Source organism: Girardinichthys multiradiatus, chromosome 21 (genome assembly GCF_021462225.1).
Source record: "Girardinichthys multiradiatus isolate DD_20200921_A chromosome 21, DD_fGirMul_XY1, whole genome shotgun sequence".
Classification (NCBI taxonomy): Eukaryota; Metazoa; Chordata; class Actinopteri; order Cyprinodontiformes; family Goodeidae; genus Girardinichthys; species Girardinichthys multiradiatus.
This window is the reverse complement of record NC_061813.1, coordinates 26,293,929-26,316,400: the sequence shown is the minus strand read 5'-3', so window position 1 is coordinate 26,316,400 and position 22,472 is coordinate 26,293,929. Positions and strand designations below refer to the sequence as shown.

The 22,472-nt window shown below is 37.7% G+C and overlaps 1 protein-coding gene across 2 annotated transcripts in view; it reads right to left on the bottom strand.

The window, feature by feature from the left end:
* plod2 (procollagen-lysine, 2-oxoglutarate 5-dioxygenase 2) overlaps positions 1-22,472 on the bottom strand; it is a 55,922-nt gene that overhangs the window by 12,353 nt on the left and 21,097 nt on the right. Inside the window, exons 4-17 of one of the 2 annotated variants that reach the window (XM_047349840.1) lie at positions 20,567-20,730; positions 16,429-16,541; positions 16,269-16,332; positions 15,975-16,072; positions 10,943-11,044; positions 8,051-8,176; positions 7,830-7,951; positions 6,784-6,888; positions 5,754-5,879; positions 4,502-4,643; positions 3,094-3,156; positions 955-1,068; positions 652-717; positions 349-453 (exon numbers count right to left, since the gene is read on the bottom strand). In XM_047349840.1, the coding sequence (XP_047205796.1) occupies positions 349-453; positions 652-717; positions 955-1,068; positions 3,094-3,156; positions 4,502-4,643; positions 5,754-5,879; positions 6,784-6,888; positions 7,830-7,951; positions 8,051-8,176; positions 10,943-11,044; positions 15,975-16,072; positions 16,269-16,332; positions 16,429-16,541; positions 20,567-20,730 (1,510 nt within the window). The remainder of the gene's footprint in view (positions 1-348; positions 454-651; positions 718-954; positions 1,069-3,093; positions 3,157-4,501; positions 4,644-5,753; positions 5,880-6,783; positions 6,889-7,829; positions 7,952-8,050; positions 8,177-10,942; positions 11,045-15,974; positions 16,073-16,268; positions 16,333-16,428; positions 16,542-20,566; positions 20,731-22,472) is intronic. The other variant, XM_047349841.1, reaches the window with a different exon arrangement.

The window sequence follows — 22,472 nt, the reverse complement described above, 5'->3', positions numbered from 1 at the left end:
AGCTATTTCTCTGCAATGACAATGGTTTATTGAAGTTTATAACATATTATGTTTTTCTGAAATCTTTCTACTTGACTTCATCATTCTTTAATAAATAATGCCAGTGAAACATGTGTGGTGTGTGGTTTTGCAACTCAAGGTTAAACTAAAATCATTTTAGAAGTTGGATTACGCCAGATCATTTATACACCGAAATCTTAAAACTGGGTGTATTTTTCGTTTACCATGACTGTAGATGTAATCACTGAATGCATACAAAAAAAGCAAAATAAAACTGAAACAGTTCTGTGCTAGCAGTGATATACCTTTCACTTTTAGGTTCAGGAAGTCTCCACCAACAGTACTGACCTCATGTTTGCCCCCAGACCATAAACCATAGTGCTCCATCTCCTCAACTATTTCATCGCAGGCCTTCTCTGAGAGCACCGGGAACCAGAACACATCTGGACAAGGCTGTAACACACACATAACCACATGCATAAAGTGACTGCTGAGAACAGACTTCACTCACACTTTCACCTGGTTTTGTAGCTGTTGTAATGCAATACCCAGACATGCAAAAAACCAGATGTTGGGATTTCCATGCGACATTATGTCACTGTCATTACTCATTCTCAGTCTGTGCACGTGCAGCCACACATAAATACAAACCTCCTCCAACTGGTTCTCAGTGAAAATTCGAGTGTAGTTTGTGTGGATGTACTTCTCCTTCCAGTCCTGCATGTAGAGAGATTTTCAGATAAGTAGACATTTTGCTGACCTGCATACCTCACAGAGCTAATCCCCAGCCCACAGCCCTACCAGCCAGAACACTTCTCACACTACAGTTTTCTATTCTCTCAAAATTATAATCTTTCCATCACCTCTAGTAACATTTGCAGGTGGCTGCTGTTTATCTTTGAGAAAATAGATTTCACATGCGTGTAAAAATAATGAAAGAACATAATGACTTACCACAGGGTTTTCAAAAATCTGCCACAAGTCGTTGTTGTAACGAGATATGTTATAATTAGCTGTGGAAATGAGTCTTCCAAAGTCATGCCGGTTGGTTATGTACATGAATACTCCCTGCAGCAAACAGCGAAATAAATTCTCTTTAGTTTCATACAAATGATAAAGGTGAAAAATCTCTAATGTCTCACAATTTATAACAGATGTGCATGTCTACATAACCATAAAACATGCAGATTTAAGTCACAGCAAATCCCTTAGTGGTTTTCACTGGCACACAAAGACAATAAAAACTAATTTAAGTATGTCTAAACACACTGAAATCATGCTTAACTCTAGGTTCAAGTAGACAGGTGGCATATAAATAATCTGTGATTATTTATTGGTCAGTCTTCTCTGAGTTGTCCTTGTAAGAAGAAGACGGAGTCATTAGGGGGCTTGGGGGAGGCAAGACCAGAAGGGCATATCAGGATTAAGCAGATCTAGAGAGGACACTCTAATTACAGTGATGCATGGGGAGGATGCTGTGTGGAAGTGGATCTGGACTATCAGACTAGGCTTTGTTAATATTAGAAATCAAAGATTATGGGTCTGTTTAGCAATCTTGTGGTGTGAGTTTCTAAATGGCAAATGTCTCAGTTTTATCAAAGCTGTGATTTGGGCCAAATGCATAGGAAGTAAGATGAAAGGAAGGGTTCTTAGAGCCTAGTCTGAGATCAGTCACTGTTTTCAGTGGGGTGGCTGCTAATTTGTGCTTTTGGTGAGGCTTGGCTTATCAGGTTAAAGCATCAGGACAGAGGACTTGCGAATTGACTCTTAAGCCCTACAAGGTCTATCTTACTCTATCAGTTTTTAAATCTAAACTTTCACAATAAAAGGTTCACGTCAATTTCCAAAAAACTCTAAGCAATTATACTTTCTGATGCTATGACATACATGCAAAATCATTCATACCCCTTGAACTTTTTTATTTTTATTTTGTCATGTTTCCATCACAAACATCGATGCATTTCTTTTTTTATTTCACAGTAGTGCATGGTAGTGAAGTGGAAGGAATATATAATCTTTATTTTCACAGATGCCATCCTGGGGAAAGATGAACCTTTGGACCTTACATTTACTTTACATCTTTAAACAGATTTTCTGTGTATTTAACTCCATCCATCTTCCTGTCACTTCTCAATAGCTTCAATTGTCTGTGGTGAAAAATTACATCCCCACAGCTTGCTGCTGCTACCACCACATAACATTTTTTCTTTTATGTTTTTATCATCTGCTTGAATCTCTGCTTAAAAATTGTAAAGCCCTTTTGGTTTTTGATTTGTAAAATGTGCTATATAAATGAGTAAGTAATATGAATATTTGTCCTATCAACAGAATCTCCCACTTAAACTGTGGATCTAGGAAGCTCCTTCAGATTTACCATGGACCTCTTAGCTGCTAATCTGATTAATGGTCTTCTTCATTGGCCTGTCAGTTAAGATTGATGGCCATATTTTAATACATTTACAGTTTCCCCCTACTCTTTCCATTTTCTGATGATGGGTTGAACAATGCTCTGTGAGATGTTCAAAGATTGGACTATTGTTTTTACAACCTTCATGTTTGTTAACTAAGGCTCTCTAAAAACATTTGAGGTCTTCACAGAACTGCTGTAATTATGTTGAGATTAAATTACACATAGGTCGATTCTATTTATTAAGTTGATGAGTATTAATTATGAACTGATTGTGCTGGATTTTATTTAGGGGTATTCAATTGATAAGGATTGAATGCATATAAATGCTACATTTTTCAGATATAAAAAAATTATTATAAAAAAATTTAATCCTTCTCAAATATACTCAACTTTGTGCCGGTCAATCACATTAAATTCCAATTAGATACACTGATGTTTGAGGTTGTAAAGTGAGAAAATTTTAAAAAAGTTCAAGGGGTGCACCTAATTATTAAAACCTCTCTATCATCAAGTCATTTCCAATGCTCAATGCATTGTAGAATACTCTAGATCTAAATGCTACATGTTACTGAAACCTGACAGTTTAACTTAGGTCTGCCTATGGGAGGAATTCAAATTAATTAGTTTCTGAGTGCAATACCATTGAAAATATCAGAAAGCAGAACAACAAAGTACTTATTGACCTTTGGGAATCTGAGCATATGGAATGATTCCGGAGAAGGGGAGTCTTTTTCCCTGTGACTGGTCTAAAATAAAGGAGAAGCATCATGTAAATAAGACTGCATAAATTTTACGCAGAGTAAGAGACAAAGTGACAGTTAAAATATGTCCATGTCACACATATTAGAACTTAGGAGTGAAAATGCACCCGCATAATCAAAAGAGCAAGATTCCCTCTGAAGCTGATGTTTTTGTGGATTAGTATGGGAGGAATTCATGCAGCGCATGGTAGCGGTTCAACGTTGAGCAGAGGCGAAATGTAGGTGGCTCCGAGCGCAGCTGAGTGAGCAGTTTAAGGGTGTTAAGAAAAAAACGTGCAAGACAAGACAAATGCTGTCAGCTACCAACCCAGGCATTGCAATTGACTGAGATTATGGCAGTAATGGTAGAAGACAATGAAAGACGGTTGGATACATGTAGAGCAGAGAACCTTAATGTAATGTAGACAAACCATGAACAGAGTTCGGTCAGGCATTGATGACAGACAAAGGTATATCCCAACACTTTAATACTTCCCTGTTTTTGGTTTCCATCGCCATTAGTTACAAGCTAGATGTATTACATTTTTTTCAACTAGCTTTGTTATGTCTTCTAAGTATGTAAACAATGTCCCTTTTTAATACGTGGATACCTCTGTCACACTATTGCGTAGATACTTGGATTTTTATAGCTTATGGAAACAACATTCCAACACTGCCGTTTAATGAATCTGATACTGTAGCATACTTGACTTGATCTTCAGCTGGACCAGGAAGTCACATATTCTTTGAACATGTTGAAATTCACTGTGGTATCAGTGTCACAACTTAGAGAAAAGACACATTTACTGCCCATAGACCTTGCTGCTATGAAATTTCCATCAGTGCTAAGCTAATTTCGTAGCAATGATCCATTAATAACAGTTTATCTCATGTCACACTATGGAGTTTGTGACATGAGATAAACATCTTTGTACAAAAGGTTTATTTACCTCAACATGCCAAATAATTTAGCTAATAAATACCTGATCACTTGGAGGTATCAACAGAATCTATATAGAACCTTGGACTTTCAGCCCACTGAGGTCAAGTTAGGGGAAATTATCAAAAAAGAAAAAAAACAAGTCATGATTGTAAGGTTAAACCTAACTTACTGTCTTTATGCAGTAACGCACGGTAAATGTTTCTTCCTCCAAATACACAATATTAAAGATAAGATAATCTATGAAGATACATCACAAGACATCAACAGTTCTTTCTATTCACACACAGTAAAAATATTTTTTGATACGCCAACATATGTGCTGCGTTTAGAAACAGTGTGACAAGAGTTTATCAATACTAAAATACATTCATCTTTTTAAAATCCTACTTAATATTTTGCACTTCTTACCATTTCTCTGGAGTTTCTACACAAAGCCATATCTGGGTCCAGTTTCTCCAGAACAAAGTGATTCCTTTCTTTAAGTTCATTCCTTAATATGGTTCCCTTGATGAGGTATACGTGAGCCATATAAGGAATGTTCCACACACCCCTTAAAACAAAAAGAAACAGAACATTTCACTTCCCTTTCACACTCTTTTAAGAGAACATTGAGAGTTTGCTGATATTATTCACTCTTATCTATAATTTGGGATTAAGTAATCATTGACTTGCATTGAACTATGTGGTAAAATAAGTTAGAATATACAGTATAATATGATATTCAGCAGCTTTTGTTTGCTTGTGACACAATGTGCTGTAATCAACAGTTGTTCCAGTTTGGTTTGGATTATCTGTATCTTAGTTCCTAACAAAACTCCCATACCTGTTGTTGCCCTACCATCAATAGTTTTATGTAGACTGTACCTAAAACATGATGTACCATAGTTTCTAGTGTTGCTTACATATCTGTGGTTTGGTGCTAGCATGTCGTGCGGCTATGGTTTGAGCAGCCATGTTTTAAAATGACAGCAAACTTATTTTGAGAGTAGTAACTGGCTGCTTTTTTTTGGTTTGCAAGTTTTGAGAATTTCTCATGATAGCATAAGGTAAAAATACCCACAATATGACTCTCACTATTTTTTTCATTCCTGTTAATAACAAGTATAGGGTTTATTGCTAAGGTTTTTAATTTAACTGTATTCCAAAAAACAACTGATTTTAATAGGAACCGCATTTTAGTTAACCCAAGCAAAGTCCATATTGCATCAAAAAATTGGAAATAGTTCAACTTAATTTCAGGATTTAACAGCATTTTCATTTGAAACAAAATGCAAGTGGAAGGTCTTTTTGTTTCAGGGCAGAATGTTGCTGTTTTTAATGGTAAAAATACCCCATTCTACAGTGACAAACATGACCCTTAGACTGAATAAAGGGACTGTTATAAGTGAATCAACTGCCATTTGTTCTAGTCTCTAAAAAGGAAGATAAATTGTTGGACATTTCATTGTAATGTAATTGTTTTTTTTTTCTAAATTCTAAATTTGCATGAGTTACCCCACAATTTTAGGAAATAGATTTATATATTCAATGATTACACAAATCTACATTCTAGGACCTCATGTTGCTATATATAGCTAATAATGGTTAAGATCAAAACTTGCAAGCTGTGTTTGAAACATTAAAATGTGCAAAGCTGTTACTTGCTATACTCTTGACTCACACTCGTTTCCTTTGTACAATGTCGATATAATCCTCAGAGCGTGCATAGTACCCGTCCAGACTCAAGGCACCCCAGAAGTTTGACCACAGCTTGCCATGACGGGTGACAAGTGGACCAATTATTTTTCTGTGAAGTGAAAAAAGATGGTGCCTCTGTCAGAGCCGATAAAACTTAGCAAAAACAGCCAACAGCCTAATGTACTGGTACCCTTTAAAACTATTGTTTTGGATCTGAGTAATTAAAATCTGCCTATAAATACACCGTCACTGCCAATTCAGTAACAGATCCTATAAATATTTATTTCTAACCAGGCAAAATGGATCTGTTTATTTTTCTTGACTGAATTGAAATAATTCCCATACCTTGCTTCTAGAAGCTCTAAACGTGTTTTATTGTGTTACATTTCGTAAAACAGAAAGTACTTCCACAAATCTTATTATCAATAAAAAGATTCAAAAGGTATTGTTGAGTATTGTTTTTTACACCTAAATAAAAAAAGACATGCCAAAATGTGTGTTGGTAAGTGTTGGTAAGGATGTATGCAAATGTATGCAAATGTATGCACTACAACAGACTTGTGCAGACCACATTTTCTTGGTTTTCTTCCATCGCCTTGGTCCCAGCAGAAAATTCTCATGCTACCTTTAAATATCCTAGAATGTCTCCCCCCTTGCATGCTTCCAGTCAGTCACAATTCCACTGCAGAAGCCACAGTGACATCCAGTTTATGGGAAGCTTTCTTCACAATCATGTGCTGCAAAGTGGAATAAAAGGGTCTGCCTGTTTGTTTTTTATGCAATGCCAAGCTGCATTTTGGGGTTAGTGCAGCAGACTTATTCTGTTTCCATGAGGACAGGAAAAAAAACAGGAAGCCAGAGAGGCCCTTTTTAAACTTTAATTGGCTTGACTGTAATGTTCCTGTGGGTTTGCCACTTCAGGGATGAATCCGATGCTTCAGTGATCACAACAGCTAGAAAAGCACGCTCAAGGGCCCCTGGTGTGGCTCCTGTTCCAGCTGCTGTGTGATTACCTGTTTTGTTCGATGAGGAGCTTGAGTGTCTGTCGGTTGGTGAGCATGACGTCGGAATCTATGCTGAAGTAGTATTCACATGCGGCATCCTTGCGACAAAGATCCCTGATAAAATAAACACATAGCATTGTCAAAAAAATCTTCGACTTGTAATAGCCTGAGTATCTTTAAACCACATGTAGTTAATTAAGATTTTTTTTAAAGAAGACTGCTTGTATGTTTCTTAATTCTATGTTTAGATAAATGCAGTTAGCCATGCATTGTTTATGATGGGATCTTATTTATGCTTACTGCATATAAAATACTATTAGGGATCATATACATTCAAGCTTATTTAAGAAGTTTAAATTAGAGATTCACCAAGAAATAGGCTTCTGAACAGAATACGGCAAGTTTCAACTTGACCAACCCTGATCGATGACAGGATTATTGGAAACTCAAAAATTAGATTTTTGGTAACTGTTATTTAAAAAGGAACTGCAATGTTCACAGGGGCATTTCAGCTGTTATTAGGTGTTCATTCAGGCTGCTATGACAGAAAGCTAGACTTACAGGTGGACTCGAATTTTTCAGGTACAAAAATTGCTGTCTGTGACAGGATGTTAATTCTTACCCGCTTTGGGAATGTTTATTTGACTATGTGGATTGCATCAACCCGGAGAAAACTTTAGCAGAAAAAAGAAAGGCTGAACATCTTACTGGAAAGTTGCCCTGAACATTTGCATGCAAACAATCTCAAACAAAAATCAAATATACTTCTGAAATGGACAATTTAGCTGCTGCCCAGTTGGTTAAAATTTATAAGTACCATAAAGGGTCCTTTTTGGCGCACCTGTTCTGTCATGCAAGGTGGGATGTCGCCTCTGCTGCTAATAATTAAACATCACTCATGACTTGAAAAAATCTTCCAAAATCTGGAGATCAGTGCATCTCTACTCTAAATGCAGGGATTATTTAGTGATAGGACATTTTGCACTGGCCATATCAATATTGTTCTTCAAATGCCAAAATCTAAAGGATATTTAATTTATAAAAAGCATACATACATTCCCATGTTCCTGGCCTCTCCTTGGTTCAAATTTTCTTCAGGTCCCACAACTTTGAAACTCTTGAACAGGTTCCTGTTCTCCTCCCAGAACCTCTCAATGTGCTTCTCGTGATAAACCTCCTGGTCAAGGAGCCAATATTAACAGATTATCAGGGGAAAGGGCTTGGACTGCAGTAATCTAGAAAAAAGAAAAACCAAAGAGCAGCTGCACCCACTCACATTGTTATGAACAAAGAGTTTCAATTTATCTTTTGGATAGTCTAGGGTGACCAGACGCTGGAAGAATTCAGGGAGGAATGGAGTTGGCTGTTCGATGAAGACTGCGACCAGCACGTCTGGATACTCCTGTTTGGATTACAAGAAAGATAAATCATTTCTGTTATAAACAACTGATCGCAGTGATACAGCACTGCTTTTAAATAAATCAAGAATATTTACACCCCACTTCTTAAATATATATAAACAGTGTGGCTCCACAGATGTGTTCAGCATTACTTCCAGTACTACCTTTTTTTTATTACAAGTCATTGCGTTGCATGTGTTCTCTTCTACTCTCAGGCCAACTGATGATTGAAGGCACATAATACACTCACAAAATGACACTGTGGACATGCTATACATAGATGGGAATAAAGAAGGCCACAGAGATGAAGAAAGATTTTCCCATGACACTGTTTCAGCCCACACAGGCCAGTCTGGACTCCTGATCCTCTTGACCAGTTCACAGCAAAAAGACTGGGCTGGGGATGAAAAGCCATCTCAGCCGAACCATCTAATTTGCACATTCCGCAATGACTGTTTTTCAGGCACAGGAAGGGAACCTCAACCATCAAGCCAACACAAGCTTACATTATTACACCAGGACTGCAGACGACCGGACCAATAAAGAGGAAAAGGTGGCATTGACAAACTAAAACATTTAAAATGGGGTTTAACACGAGGCAGAAGAAGAAAGTGAGGTTGTCTGGTTGGCACGTTACTTGTCTTTGGTGGGATAAGACTTCCATTGTCTTTGCTGGGCCAAAGGTTCAAAGCTAAAGTGCATAAAAAGGCACACAGGATTGCTTGTGGACTGAGTTCACCCCAGTAAAAAGCCTGGACACAGTGGGAGCAGTGTTTCCACATGACCTGATCTCCCAGACGTCTCTGCCCCAAACAAACAGAGACTCAGTGGAATAATATGTCTACTCAGATCACTTTACTTCAGCAACCATTTCTGCATTCTTTATTGAAGGTCAGCTGGATGCTTTTTATGTACCTAGGCTTTTGTTAAAGTAATTTCAGTTAAACTCCTGAAGAAACCTTATTTATGTATTGGTGCTTCAGGGCTACTTTTAGGTGTGTGCAGTTTTTAAAGGGTTTAAAGCACCTTGCAAAATATTCATAGCCACTGGACCGTCTCACATTTGTCAAATTATAACCACGATCTCCAATGTATTTTATTGGTATTTTATGTAAAGAAATGAGTGGTGCGTAGCTGTAAACAGGAACGGAAACTATATATAGTATTTTTCTAATTTTATGCAGATACAAATTGCATTTGTATTGAGCCCTCCTGTACAAATAAGTTAAAATTACCTTTAACAGCTGCAAGTATTTTAAGGTATATCTCCACCAGCATTGCATATCTGGAGACTGAAAGTTTTGTCAATTTTTCCTTGCAAATTAGCTCAATGTCAGTCAGACTGAACTAAAAGCCACTGTGAGCATCTGTTTTCAAGTTTCGCACTGGCTTTTGGTCAGGAATTTGGCTGAGCCTTTCTAACACATGACTTTGCTTCAATCTAAACAATTATATTCTAGGTCTGTCTACATGTTTAGACTCACTGTCCTGCTGGATGGTGAACATCCACCCCAGTCTCAAGTCTTTTGCCACCTGTAACAAGGTTTTCTTCTATGATCGCCCTGTATTTAGCTCCATCAATCTTCTCAGCATGCCCACAGCATGATATTGCTACTACATTGTATCACCGTGTGGACAGTGTGCTGTGCTGTCCTGCTCAGATTTTTCTTCCTAAGTTGTGGATCTCTGCAGCTCCTCCAGAGTTACTATGGACCTCCTGGTTGCTTTACTTATAAAGACTCATCTAACTCAGTTATTCAGTTAAGGTCCACTGCCATGTCTTGGTAGGTTTATAGAGCTAGTATACTCTGCAATATCCATTGTTTTAAACAAATCCTGAATTCAAATTTCCTTCAACCTTATCTTGAACCTTTCTGGTACGTTCCTTAGTCTTCATTATGCTCTTTGTCTTAACTAATGTTCTATAACAAGCCCATAAAGCCTTCATAAAAAACCTGCATTTATAAGTAGAATAAATTACACAATTTCCGAGGGCAATTGGCAGCACTGGATTTTATTAAGGGGTGTCAGATTAAAGGGGGCCGAATACAAATACAAACCGTGTCACATTTTTCTTTCATTTAATGTGTAAATAGTGGTCGCCAAATACATAAAATCCCATTAAAACATTGAAGTGTGTGATTGAAATGAGAAAAATGTATAGCTTTTTGAAACACTGTTGATGAACTGTGAAGAAACACAGCAAAAAGCCGTGTTTTATGTCGAGCTCAATGCACAAAGGAGGACACATTTGGTAACATTCTTGACAGATTGAAGCACACAGCCTGATGTATTTTTTAAAGACTGCCACTCTTGCCCAACTCCAGCCTAGGCTAACAAATTTTCAGCATAACCACCATAACTCACTATTGTGGAAAAAAGCCGCATTGCAGAGCCCACTAAACAACAGTGACTCCCCTTTAAATGAGCACTTCTCAAAACCTCAGAAACCATATCCTGCACCCACAGCAATGCAATGCTTCCCTTTTCTCCTGAGCAGTTCAAACACACTTGTGCCCCTTAAAAATGTCCAAAAAGTATGAGGCTACATTCTCACTTATCAGATAAAAGAAGAAACACTGAGCTCTAATCTGCCTGTCTAGACAGTTACCCGTAGATAGATGGCTCATACTGGAAAGACCAGGATCAGTTTAATCTTTTCCTCGGTTCACAAGAAATGAGGTCAAAGACAAAGTTTCCAAGGCAATAGTTTTAAAAAGAACAAGCGTTGCAAACAGATGTAAAAGTGCTAAATGTGAATCTCTTACATGTAACTGAGACAAATCCAGAAGATCATCATCACAGTGGCTGCAGCCATGTTCATAGTTCCATGCATTGGGCACATAGTTCCCCAGGTAGTTCAAGTACATCTGTGGAGAGAACAAATTCAGTGTATAATTTCTACTTTTCATAATTCAGCAAAAGTGGTCAGAATCAGTGGGGCAACTAAATTATGGGTGTAAAACCCAAAGAATGTTCAGTGATAGAAGCAGTGGACAAAACTTTTATTTTTGGAAGCTGTAATGAAAGTTACTGGAATAACACATCTCAAATATGCCAAATATACATATTACCTTGTCTCGTGTTAACTTTTTTGATAATAATGAATGTTTTGTTGCTTTACTTATTTTAACTGAGCACTCTTAAAAAAATAAGTATGTTCCTTTTTGTTGACTGTTCTTTTGGAGCATTGGTTATTTTATTTTATTTTTTTATAGAATAAAAAAACAGCTATTTCAAGGGCTGCAGAGTAACTGTTGAATATCTCAAAACCTTTGACAGCATCTATTTATAACAAAAACACAAATGGTTTCACTTGCAAGCCACTGACCATCTTTCTTGATGAATGTTGCTTTACAATGAAAGAAAACCAAAGTAGACCTTTTTTTCAATGTAACCTATTTACAGATAATGAAATGAGATCAACAGTCACAAGAAGACACAACCAACATTGATTTTCAAATATTCTATTTTGGCACAGAAGTAATTTTTTATGAGCATGATACAGGAAGCTTTCGGTGAACAAAAGCAAATAAACATAAAACGTAAAGAACTTTGTATTTGGTAGATTTATTTTCTTTTTTGTAGCAATTGTTCTCAGCAATACATCTTATGCTGTTAGAAAGCCTGTTTAGAATGAACTGGGAGATGATTGAACATGAGGTCATATTCAACTATAGGTCAAAACTTCAGCTGGGTTTCTTAAGTCCTAGAAAGGCATGGAGTCAGGGCTCCAGTATTAAGAGCTTCAACTCTAGCTGTTCAGACATTTTGGGAAAAATGACTCAGTAGTTTGGTGGGTTTGGTTCATAACTTGTGCAGCTGGTATTGGAAAAACATTGTGATGAGTTAAAGCAAGGAAAATGTCAGACACAACCTCCACAGAACGATCGAGTTATCTTACAGACATCGTAGTAACTTACTGACTCTCTCGGACTGATAACTGAGTGATGGCATTGAGCAAATGAGAAACATATGGTCTGACACATTACAACCTTGACATAAATGAGTAATGAGAAGGCAATTATGGTCAAGGTCACCTGGCAAGCATCCAATAGACTGCATTTTTTTCCCACCTATGAGGTGGAATTTATCAAGTGAAATACATTGTTCATGATGAAGTGGTTGCCAAACTAAGATATGAAAGGTTAGGGTAAAAACAAATCCATCCAACATTAAGGTATACTAAGGTTATAAAAAGTTATGGTTTTAAAACCACAAAAATGTTCTGTTACACTGTTCCTGGGGTTTAAAGTTGTTATATCATAAGTAGCCAGAGAGACTGGAGTATTTTCAGGCTGTAGGAGTATAGAGCAGGGCAGTGCTACCCCTTCCCAACCTTTTGTTGCACAATGCTGGTCAGATGGCTATAATGAGGGCAGCTACGCTCTTCTCTTACCCCTAAGAAAGACAAAATCTTCTCTTTGGAAATATCTCCAGATGTTAAAAGTCATGGCTTGCAAACTAAAGGAGCTCCATCATCCCTCCTGCTAATGTAAATATCAATTTCCTTTGCAATAATTGTATAATTATCCTGAATCTCTCATGCAAACTTTACAAAAAGATGTATTTTAAAAGCCCCACCTTTAAAGCCATTCTTCACTAGAAAATAAACTCCCAACTATAATTTCCGCATAGTGAACATCTGGGTCATTTGATGTTATCTACCAACAGGAGATGATGAAAAACGGGAAACAACTGGGACTGTCACAAAGAAGTGGGTTTCAGGTAGAGCTGCAGAATACTGAAGATTCGATATGTCATATTATTGGGAAATTTTGCAATAACCCTAGGACTGTCATGATTTGTGGGTGTTTTTGGGTTCTTCTTCTTATTATTATTATTATTCTCGATAGGTTTTGAATCTTGCTTCTGTTATTTTCCTGGTCATGCTTTAGTTTTTGTCTTCTAGTTTATGTTTTGTCAAGTTAGGTTTTTGGATCTGGTTATGCTTTAGTTTCATGTTTTTCTAGTTATGTTTCCATTAGTTTGTATCCTTGAATTTCTGTTTTGCTCCAGTCACATTGTGTTCTCTCCTGTCTGTCAATTAACTTCATTCGGTTCACCTGCACCTAGCATTCAGTCTCCTCGTTTCACCTGGTTCTTGTTCTATATATACACATCTGTTCTGTTCATTCCTGACGGAAACATTTTGGATCATTCATCTCTATTCATGTCATGTCCTTTACTCGTGCCAAGCCTGTCTTGCCAGCCTGTCCATGTCTGTTTTGCCACTGAAGTAAGTTTTGTTTACCAAACATTTACTTACCGTCATGCCGCCTGCTCGTCTGCATTCCGGGGTCCTCCGCTACACAAACCTTGACAATGACTTGCGATAAATAACCAAATCATTATAACTTAGATGTTGGTGTGATTTGACCACCTTACCATTGCTTTACATTCAGTTTTGTTAATGCCGCATTAAACTACAAATAAGACCAAATATATTACAGGTTTAGGTAGCCCGAATGCATGGTACTTAAATAATTAGCAAATATTTACTGCACTCTGTTCAGTTCTTCTCTCTGATCTCCGAGCAATACAGAGGGAGCCTTCGAGCTGCAAGGGGTTCAGAACTTATATATTCAAGACAGAATATGACTGTTATGGTCCAAATTGCAGAATGGATGCTAACAAGCAGGTAGAGGCTGAAAGAAGCTGTGATAAGAATAATAATCATCTTTAAAAGTTAATCTGGTTTAAATCTACTTATGTTCTGGTTTGAAATGTTTCATCGTATTAATTTTAAAGCAAGTTCTCCACCTTAAATTGCCATTATCTTGGTGGTATCACCTCAGTTTGTTATTTGCATAGATAATTTGGGGGCTATGTTGTAGATTTTTGATCTTTAACTTTCAACAACACACCTTGTTGTTTGTGTTAAAGTTAATACCTCAATATTAATGGTTAATAGAGTGAACTTCTATAAGTTTTCAGACTGACAAGTCAAAGCGCTTTAATACAAGAGCCACATTCACCCAGTCTAACACGCATGCTCTCATACACTAGTGTCCAGACTAGTAGGGAATTTGGTGTAAAGTGGTTTTCCCAATGGCAAAAATTAAACAATCAAAAACTGAGTTATAGTTCAAAATAGGGGTTAATTTTTCAAACTCATATTTTCACCATGTCATTCAAAAATGTATACATATTACAGTTCCAAACTAAATATTAGGTTAGCAAGCTAAATATTTAGCTTGAGAAGTAAATATTGAGTTAGCAAACTAAATATTATAATAAATAATATAATAAATTTAGCAAAGGAAAGGCTTCTAACATCACTGAGTGATGTCCACTGTTTGTTGTAAGGTTATATTTTATCCGGGTAAATAACGATTTATAATGAAATAGTATAACAAATTGGAAAACTGACATTTTGTTTTACAGACAGTGAACTACAGGGGTTGGACAATGAAACTGAAACACCTGTCATTTTAGTGTGGGAGGTTTCATGTCTAAATTGGACCAGCCTGGTAACCAGTCTTCATTGCACATTGCACCAGTAAGAGCAGAGTGTGAAGGTTCAATTAGCAGGGTAAGAGCACAGTTTTGCTCAAAATATTCAAATGCACACAACATTATGGGTGACATACCAGAGTTCAAAAGAGGACAAATTGTTGGTGCACGTCTTGCTGGCGCATCTGTGACCAAGACAGCAAGTCTTTGTGATGTATCAAGAGCCACGGTATCCAGGGTAATGTTAGCATACCACCAAGACGGACGAACCACATCCAACAGGATTAACTGTGGACGCAAGAGGAAGCTGTCTGAAAGGGATGTTCGGGTTCTAACCCGGATTGTATCCAAAAAACATAAAACCACGGCTGCCCAAATCATGGCAGAATTAAATGTGCACCTCAACTCTCCTGTTTCCACGAGAACTGTCCGTCAGGAGCTCCACAGGGTCAATATACACAGCTGGGCTGCTATAGCCAAACCTTTGGTCACTCATGCCAATCCCAAACGTCGGTTTCAATGGTGCAAGGAGCGCAAATCTTGGGCTGTGGACAATGTTAAACATGTATTGTTCTCTGATGAGTCCACTTTTACTGTTTTCCCCACATCCGGGAGAGTTACGGTGTGGAGAAGCCCCAAAAAAGCGTACCACCCAGACTGTTGCATGCCCAGAGTGAAGCATGGGGGTGGATCAGTGATGGTTTGGGCTGCCATATCATGGCATTCCCTTGGCCCAATACTTGTGCTAGATGGGCGCGTCACTGCCAAGGACTACCATTCTTGAGGACCATGTGCATCCAATGGTTCAAACATTGTGTCCTGAAGGCGGTGCCGTGTATCAGGATGACAATGCACCAATACACACAGCAAGACTGGTGAAAGATTGGTTTGATGAACATGAAAGTGAAGTTGAACATCTCTCATGGCCTGCACAGTCACCAGATCTAAATATTATTGAGCCACTTTGGGGTGTTTTGGAGGAGCGAGTCAGGAAACGTTTTCCTCCACCAGTATCTCGTAGTGACCTGGCCACTATCCTGCAAGAAGAATGGCTTAAAATCCCTCAGACCACTGTGCAGGACTTGTATATGTCATTCCCAAGACGAATTGATGCTGTATTGGCCGCAAAAGGAGGCCCTACACCATACTAAGAAATTATTGTGGTCTAAAACCAGGTGTTTCAGTTTCATTTTCCAACCCCTGTTTACGTGATATGAGTTAGAATGAATAAAAAAAAAGTCTGGCCAGGAAATTTCAACACTTGGCAAGTTATGGCTGATATTTGGTCAACCACGAGTTACAGTTGGCAAACTATGATTGACAGTTGACAAGCCATGTACTCACTTTAGTGTCTCTATTGCCATGGACGACAACAGGCAGAGAGTTGTATGCCGTATTTCTGACTCGCACTCTGTCAGTTCCAAACTTGAGAAGTACCTCATCTGCCAAAAAACACGAAGAACACAAGATTTTAAGGCCAGTTTATAAAACCTGAAATGTGAGGAGGTATGTGATGCCAAAACTACATGCTCTTCACTTCCAAAAACATGAAATGTTAATCTGAAGTTTGTTCCATATTAACTAATTCTAATTCCCTTGTGCAATCACATTAAAATAGCTAGAAATGTAATTACTTACCAACAGCCCCGTTTAGATTCTGGAAAATCTGGCACTTGTGGTCCAGAGTCATGTTAAGAGATTTCTATAAGATGTGAGCATAGAAATGTAAGCTGTCCAAAGTATTTCTTCTGAATAAATGTTCTTCACACAAAGAAAAAGGTAAAAAAAAATGGCATACTCGTTTCAATGGATCCAGGTAAATCTTAGTGTAGAAGAGCTGATCATCATCATTGTCATGGAGGTTCCACTGTGAAACTATATTGTTTACATATGGGGCATAGCCAATTATGCCTGCAAGAAATGAACAGTGTCAAATGCATACCAACGTGTAAATGATATGGTGAGAGATGTTTACACAACTGGCAGTCTGCTGGCTGGCTTAAGAGCTTCCAACTTCATCCAAGGAAGCCTGGACGCCTTAAACAAAGTGTGATTTTTGGCAATTATCTGAGGCACACATAAACATAGGGCAGGGATGATTTATGTTCCACAGAAAGTGCTGCAAAAGTGGTTTGCAAAAAGATGCAGTCTATTTGTTGTGACCATATGTCACACACTCTAAATGTACATTTTCATGGTATTCTCCACTTTAACTTGAGTTTCTTTCTTCTCTTTTTCGCGCAAGGATGGCAACCACAGTAAAAGATTCCAGTGTTTCGTTTTGTCACTGGTGTGCATCGTTTTATATCCTGTTATTTGAAAAAATGTCAAAAATGTCACTATAAACAAGTCAATAGACAGACATGACATAATGTAAATGGTAGGAACAGGGGAGGGGTTCAACGCAAAATCATACATTTATGCAGATTATATTTTTGGTATGTGGTCCATTTCACAGATCCTGGTGAAAGTGCAGGAAGTGTCTGAGTGTCCCCATCTTTTAGGGTTAAAAATTATTATAAGACATGATACTCTGCTCGATGTAAAATATAATCTCTGAAAAAATACCAAAAAAACTACATAAACCACATAGTATAAAAAGTCAGAATTTGTTTGTGCAGTTCATTTGCTTAAACTGAATTTTTCTAAGTTCTTATTTTTAAACATAAAGTCAGTAATTAGTTTCATTCTGGGGAGCCAAGACAAGATTTGAAGAGCTGATCAAAGCATTTTTGAATGCTTGATATCAGAGTAGCTTAATGCACTCAACTCCTGATCTATGTTGGTGCCCTAATGTCAATGGTTTTATGTTGCCTGAAACTAATAGTTACCATAAATGTTGCAACTAAATGTGCCAACTAGTGTGGCCAACATGTCTGCAGTTTGGAACTACACTGACTGGCTGCTGTGCCCTAATTGTTTGTGACATAGATTCAACAAGATGTCAGAAACATTCCTGAGCGTTTTGTTCATATTGGCATGATGGCCAGTTGTCTGCTGCACATTCATGATGTGAGTATCCTGTTTCATCAATTCCCAAAGGTGCTTTATTGAATTAGAATCTAGTTGCTGTAGAGGCCATTAGAAAACAGTTAACAAATTGCCCTGTTCAAGAAAAACACTTTAACTGAGTATTGCAACATCATTATCCTGTAGGAAGCAGCAATTTAACTAACTAACAAACTAATGGGGACCAATGTGCCAAGGAAATATCCCCTACACCATTATTCCACCACCAGCAGCTTGAACTGCAAGTATAAGATAGGTTCGCCCATGCCTTCATGTTATTTAAGTCAAATTCTGGCCTTACCATCTGAAAGTCACGGCTGAAATCCAGACTCATCAGACCAGTTATTGTTTTTTGTATTTTGTTGCTGTCCATTGTTTGTGAGCCTGAGTCAATTGTAGCCTCCGTTTCCTCTTGTCTGCTGACAAGGATGGCCTTCAGTGTGGTCTTCTGCTGCTATAGCCCATCTTCTTCAAGGTTTGATATGTGAAGTGTTCAAAGATTGTGCTTATGCTATTTCATACTTTGGTTGTAAGAAAGAGTTTTTGATCTCTTGTTATATTTTTCAGACCATTATTTTTAAACACAACAGATAGTTCCCTGTAGTAGTTGCTCTGTTTAAACATACTTACAAACAGATAAACAACAACACAGACCATCCCCATCTCTACTACATCTTGACTACATCCCCAGAATACTGCACCCTCTGTGACACAGCTGTGCATGTCTAAATGTGGTAAAACTTTCCTCACTGGTCACTTGGGTGGTAGCCATAGAAACACAAACAAAACCTGCAATTTCATGCAAACTGTGGTACATTCGGGGGCCAAAGACAAATCCACATGTCAAGGCAATGACAATGAATGCTAAAAACAGTCTCTGATCAGTCTCAGACAGTAAGGCTCCACTATGGGAGGTCAGACCAAACTGATGACCACAGGGAAAGAAGCAATTCAATGCCACAGGGAACTGGAAGTAACGGGTTTTGGGTTAACCACAAATAAGCTTTTGATTTTTTGCAAAATGTTCTACCTATTTAGAATTTTTAAGTCTGCAAGATGCACCATTTGCAGTTATTTTTAGAAACATCCCCACATCTAACTGTAATATATGTCTAATCAGCCACTGAGAGGATCACTGCTAAAGAAAGATGTTTAAGCATTTGGTTAAACTTCACATGAATTATTTCCTCCCACATCCTGTTCACCGTGGACAGGAAATACTTCGCAGTCAGTGTTTACTTGGAAAACAATCTCCAAATTTACATTGAATTAGTAATTAAAATCCTGGGGATTTGTATATTAAAACCAACACAAGGCAATTGCTATTCCTTCTTGGTGCTATGGCACTATTTGCACAAAAAACACAATTTGAGCACTGTGCTTACCCCACTAAATTCCAACAAGGCCTGCAAGTCCTCAACGTTTGGCTGATAGTGGAATGTTTAAACACAGTGCATCCAGGCAGGTGGGGTGAGTAAGTGGTGTAAAACCGGTGTGATCCAACATGACTTCAACTTTAGGAAGAAATGTCTTATTCACGAAACCATTTTCTCCTATACATTTCTTACATTAAGTATGCATTGTCACCTTCAGTTAACCATCAACTATAACATGCACACAGTAGGCTGCAATAAAATATTCTGCAAAGGTTAGACATAGTGCAATGTGTGGTTGAATATTAGTTTCAACGTTGAGGTAGTTTTAGAGTTATTGTACAATAAAGACATAATGTAGATGGAAACCCTTAATACAAAATCCCTGTACTTATCCTATAGAAAGATATTTATATCAGTGAGGAAAAGGCAGTTTTAAGCTCAGACAGACTGTTTAAACAACTAGATGATCTAGTGATTCCAGTGTTTCTTGTATACTTATGGATTTTACCTCAAGGTACAGTGCTGTGAAAGTATTTACTCCCTACAGATCTCTGTAACTTTATAGTTTTACATCATCAAACTAATTTTAAAACCGTAGATTGATAACCTAAGCAAATACAAAAAGAGGTTCAAATGATGAATTCATTTAATAATGGAAGGCAAGGCAGGTTGTTTTGCTCATTTCAGCAATAAGACAATTCAAAGTGCTGTACATGATGAAAATATAAGAAAAGAAAACCTAAAAAAGTACATTTTAATGGCACAGTAAAGGAAAGGAAAGAAAAGTTGGACTACAGACTGAATCTACTCCCAAATAGTAGATTAGGACCCCTAATCAAGGTATTAAATGATCGTTATCCTCCCTGACATTACTCAACTCCCAATATCAATTGTGCTTTCCATGCCAAATCTTTCAAAATTCACTTTTTTGAGGATGGCTTGTTGGGAAACCTCTGACTTTGCCAAACCTCTGACTTTGGGGATCCCTTTTTATTTTTGTGATTTTGACCTTGGAAATGTTAAACTCTATAAATGGAACATATAATTAAACTTCAACGAAACACAAAGCAGTGATGGGTAAGATTTTATTTATTTAGTTTTTTAGTTTTTGTTGGTAAAACTTAACGGCAAAAGTCTTGTACGACTATTAAAAATAACTATTATCTGAGAGGCACTGGAAAAACTTTTTATTGATGTGGTACTTGTTATAAGTACTTTAAAGTATGTATGTGTTAGAAAATATTACATAGCAATAATTTTAATGTAAAAGGCAGGTTTTGCTGATGTCATCGCATATTTTCTAGAAAATCTGCTGATGTTTGAGAATAACAAATTAAAAGTTTGAGAAAATGTGGTTATGTCTTTGTGCTACTCAATGAACATAGTTTTGTTTCAAAGTTAGTTTGTAGGTTTAGCAACTAGAGCAATGTGGAATATCTGTTAACATGTTTCTGAGGGTGAGTTCTACAGTGTGAACAGCAGTGATCTGGCTTTCCATAAACTGTGAAAATACATCATCTGATAAAGACAAACTAAACTTTTGGAACCCACCTCCAGAGTTGAGGTAGCGCTTGCCACTTCGGACTAAGGGGTACTTGTCAGCTAGTCTCTTATCAGGCCATATCATTCCCTCTGCAGCAAAGAGCACTTTGTGATTGCCTTGTTGGAACTTCCTGAGGATCTCCTCTGGTCCCCCAGCGAAGATAAGATCATAACTTAACGGGAGGAGAGAAGATAAAACATAACAGACCGTTAGTTTTTATTTATCCTAGAGGAGCAGTTTTCTCTTCAACATATTTTCTAAAGTTTTACACATAGTGTAGGCTTTGACATGCCTGAGACTGATATAAATCTAAATGTAAACAAAGCACATTCTTTGTGTTTGGTAACAGTGAGTTTTCTGCAAGCCTGTGCAGTACACTTTTTCAAAAATGTTTTTTTGTGCCAGACATTAACACACAAAAAGAAACATGTTTTTCAAAGGACAGATCTTTAAGTATCAGTAATCTAACTCATCTGGTGCGTGCAGTTTACATTTAAAGCTAAATCAATATGGCTTCACAACAGAGTCATTCACACTACCTTTTATTATTAGGGGCTATATTTTGCTTTTATGAGAGCACAATGTGTAGTTTAAGTCTAAAAATAGTGCAGTGTAAGGCACATTTATGTGCCTTACACTGCAGATGGCAGTAAAAGTAATGGTTGAGCCATGAGAGGAAGTCTGATGTAGGTGAGGACGTTGAAATGTTTGGTCCACATCTGGCAGACACATGTTCATATAAGGATCCCTTACAACTTGTTAAATCATAAATCACTTACTTATCCTATTGGAACCATTTAAAATTGTCTCTGAGAATTACATAGAAATAAATTCAAGACAAATACAGCCAGGAAACCTTATATTCACATTTTTGTTTATTTAAATGTAAACTTTGCAGCTGTTTGCACTGTTTACCAAAACCTAGGAGCTTTAGTAATGGAACTAAATAGCTAAAATCTATAATGTGATGGAGATGGAAATGTTAAATAAACACTGAATTGTGTGTTTGATGAGTTTAAACCAGCAATAAGGTGAGCAGCAACTGCAAAACATAGAGCTCTTAACTTATCATGGCAAGGATACAGTGCAATATCTCCATAGAAGAAATTAAAGAGTGAGAAAAAAACGTTTGGAAGACCATAGTATTTATGTAGATCTGCTTCAGGGGTATGACCACGGATGTTGCATTTTTTTATTTTTCACATGTCCAGTCACATCATTTCAGGCACACCATATACAAGGGTTAGACAATGAAACTGAAACACCTGGTTTTAGACCACAATAATTTATTAGTATGGTGTAGGGCCTCCTTTTGCGGTCAATACAGCGTCAATTCGTCTTGGGAATGACATATACAAGTCCTGCACAGTGGTCTGAGGGATTTTAAGGCATTCTTCTTGCAGGATAGTGGCCAGGTCACTACGTGATACTGGTGGAGGAAAACGTTTCCTGACTCGCTCCTCCAAAACACCCCAAAGTGGCTCAATAATATTTAGATCTGGTGACTGTGCAGGCCATGGGAGATGTTCAACTTCACTTTCATGTTCATCAAACCAATCTTTCACCAGTCTTGCTGTGTGTATTGGTGCATTGTCATCCTGATACACGGCACCGCCTTCAGGACACAATGTTTGAACCATTGGATGCACATGGTCCTCAAGAATGGTAGTCCTTGGCAGTGACGCGCCCATCTAGCACACGTATTGGGCCAAGGGAATGCCATGATATGGCAGCCCAAACCATCACTGATCCACCCCCATGCTTCACTCTGGGCATGCAACAGTCTGGGTGGTACGCTTCTTTGGGGCTTCTCCACACCGTAACTCTCCCGGATGTGGGGAAAACAGTAAAGGTGGACTCATCAGAGAACAATACATGTTTCACATTGTCCACAGCCCAAGATTTGCGCTCCTT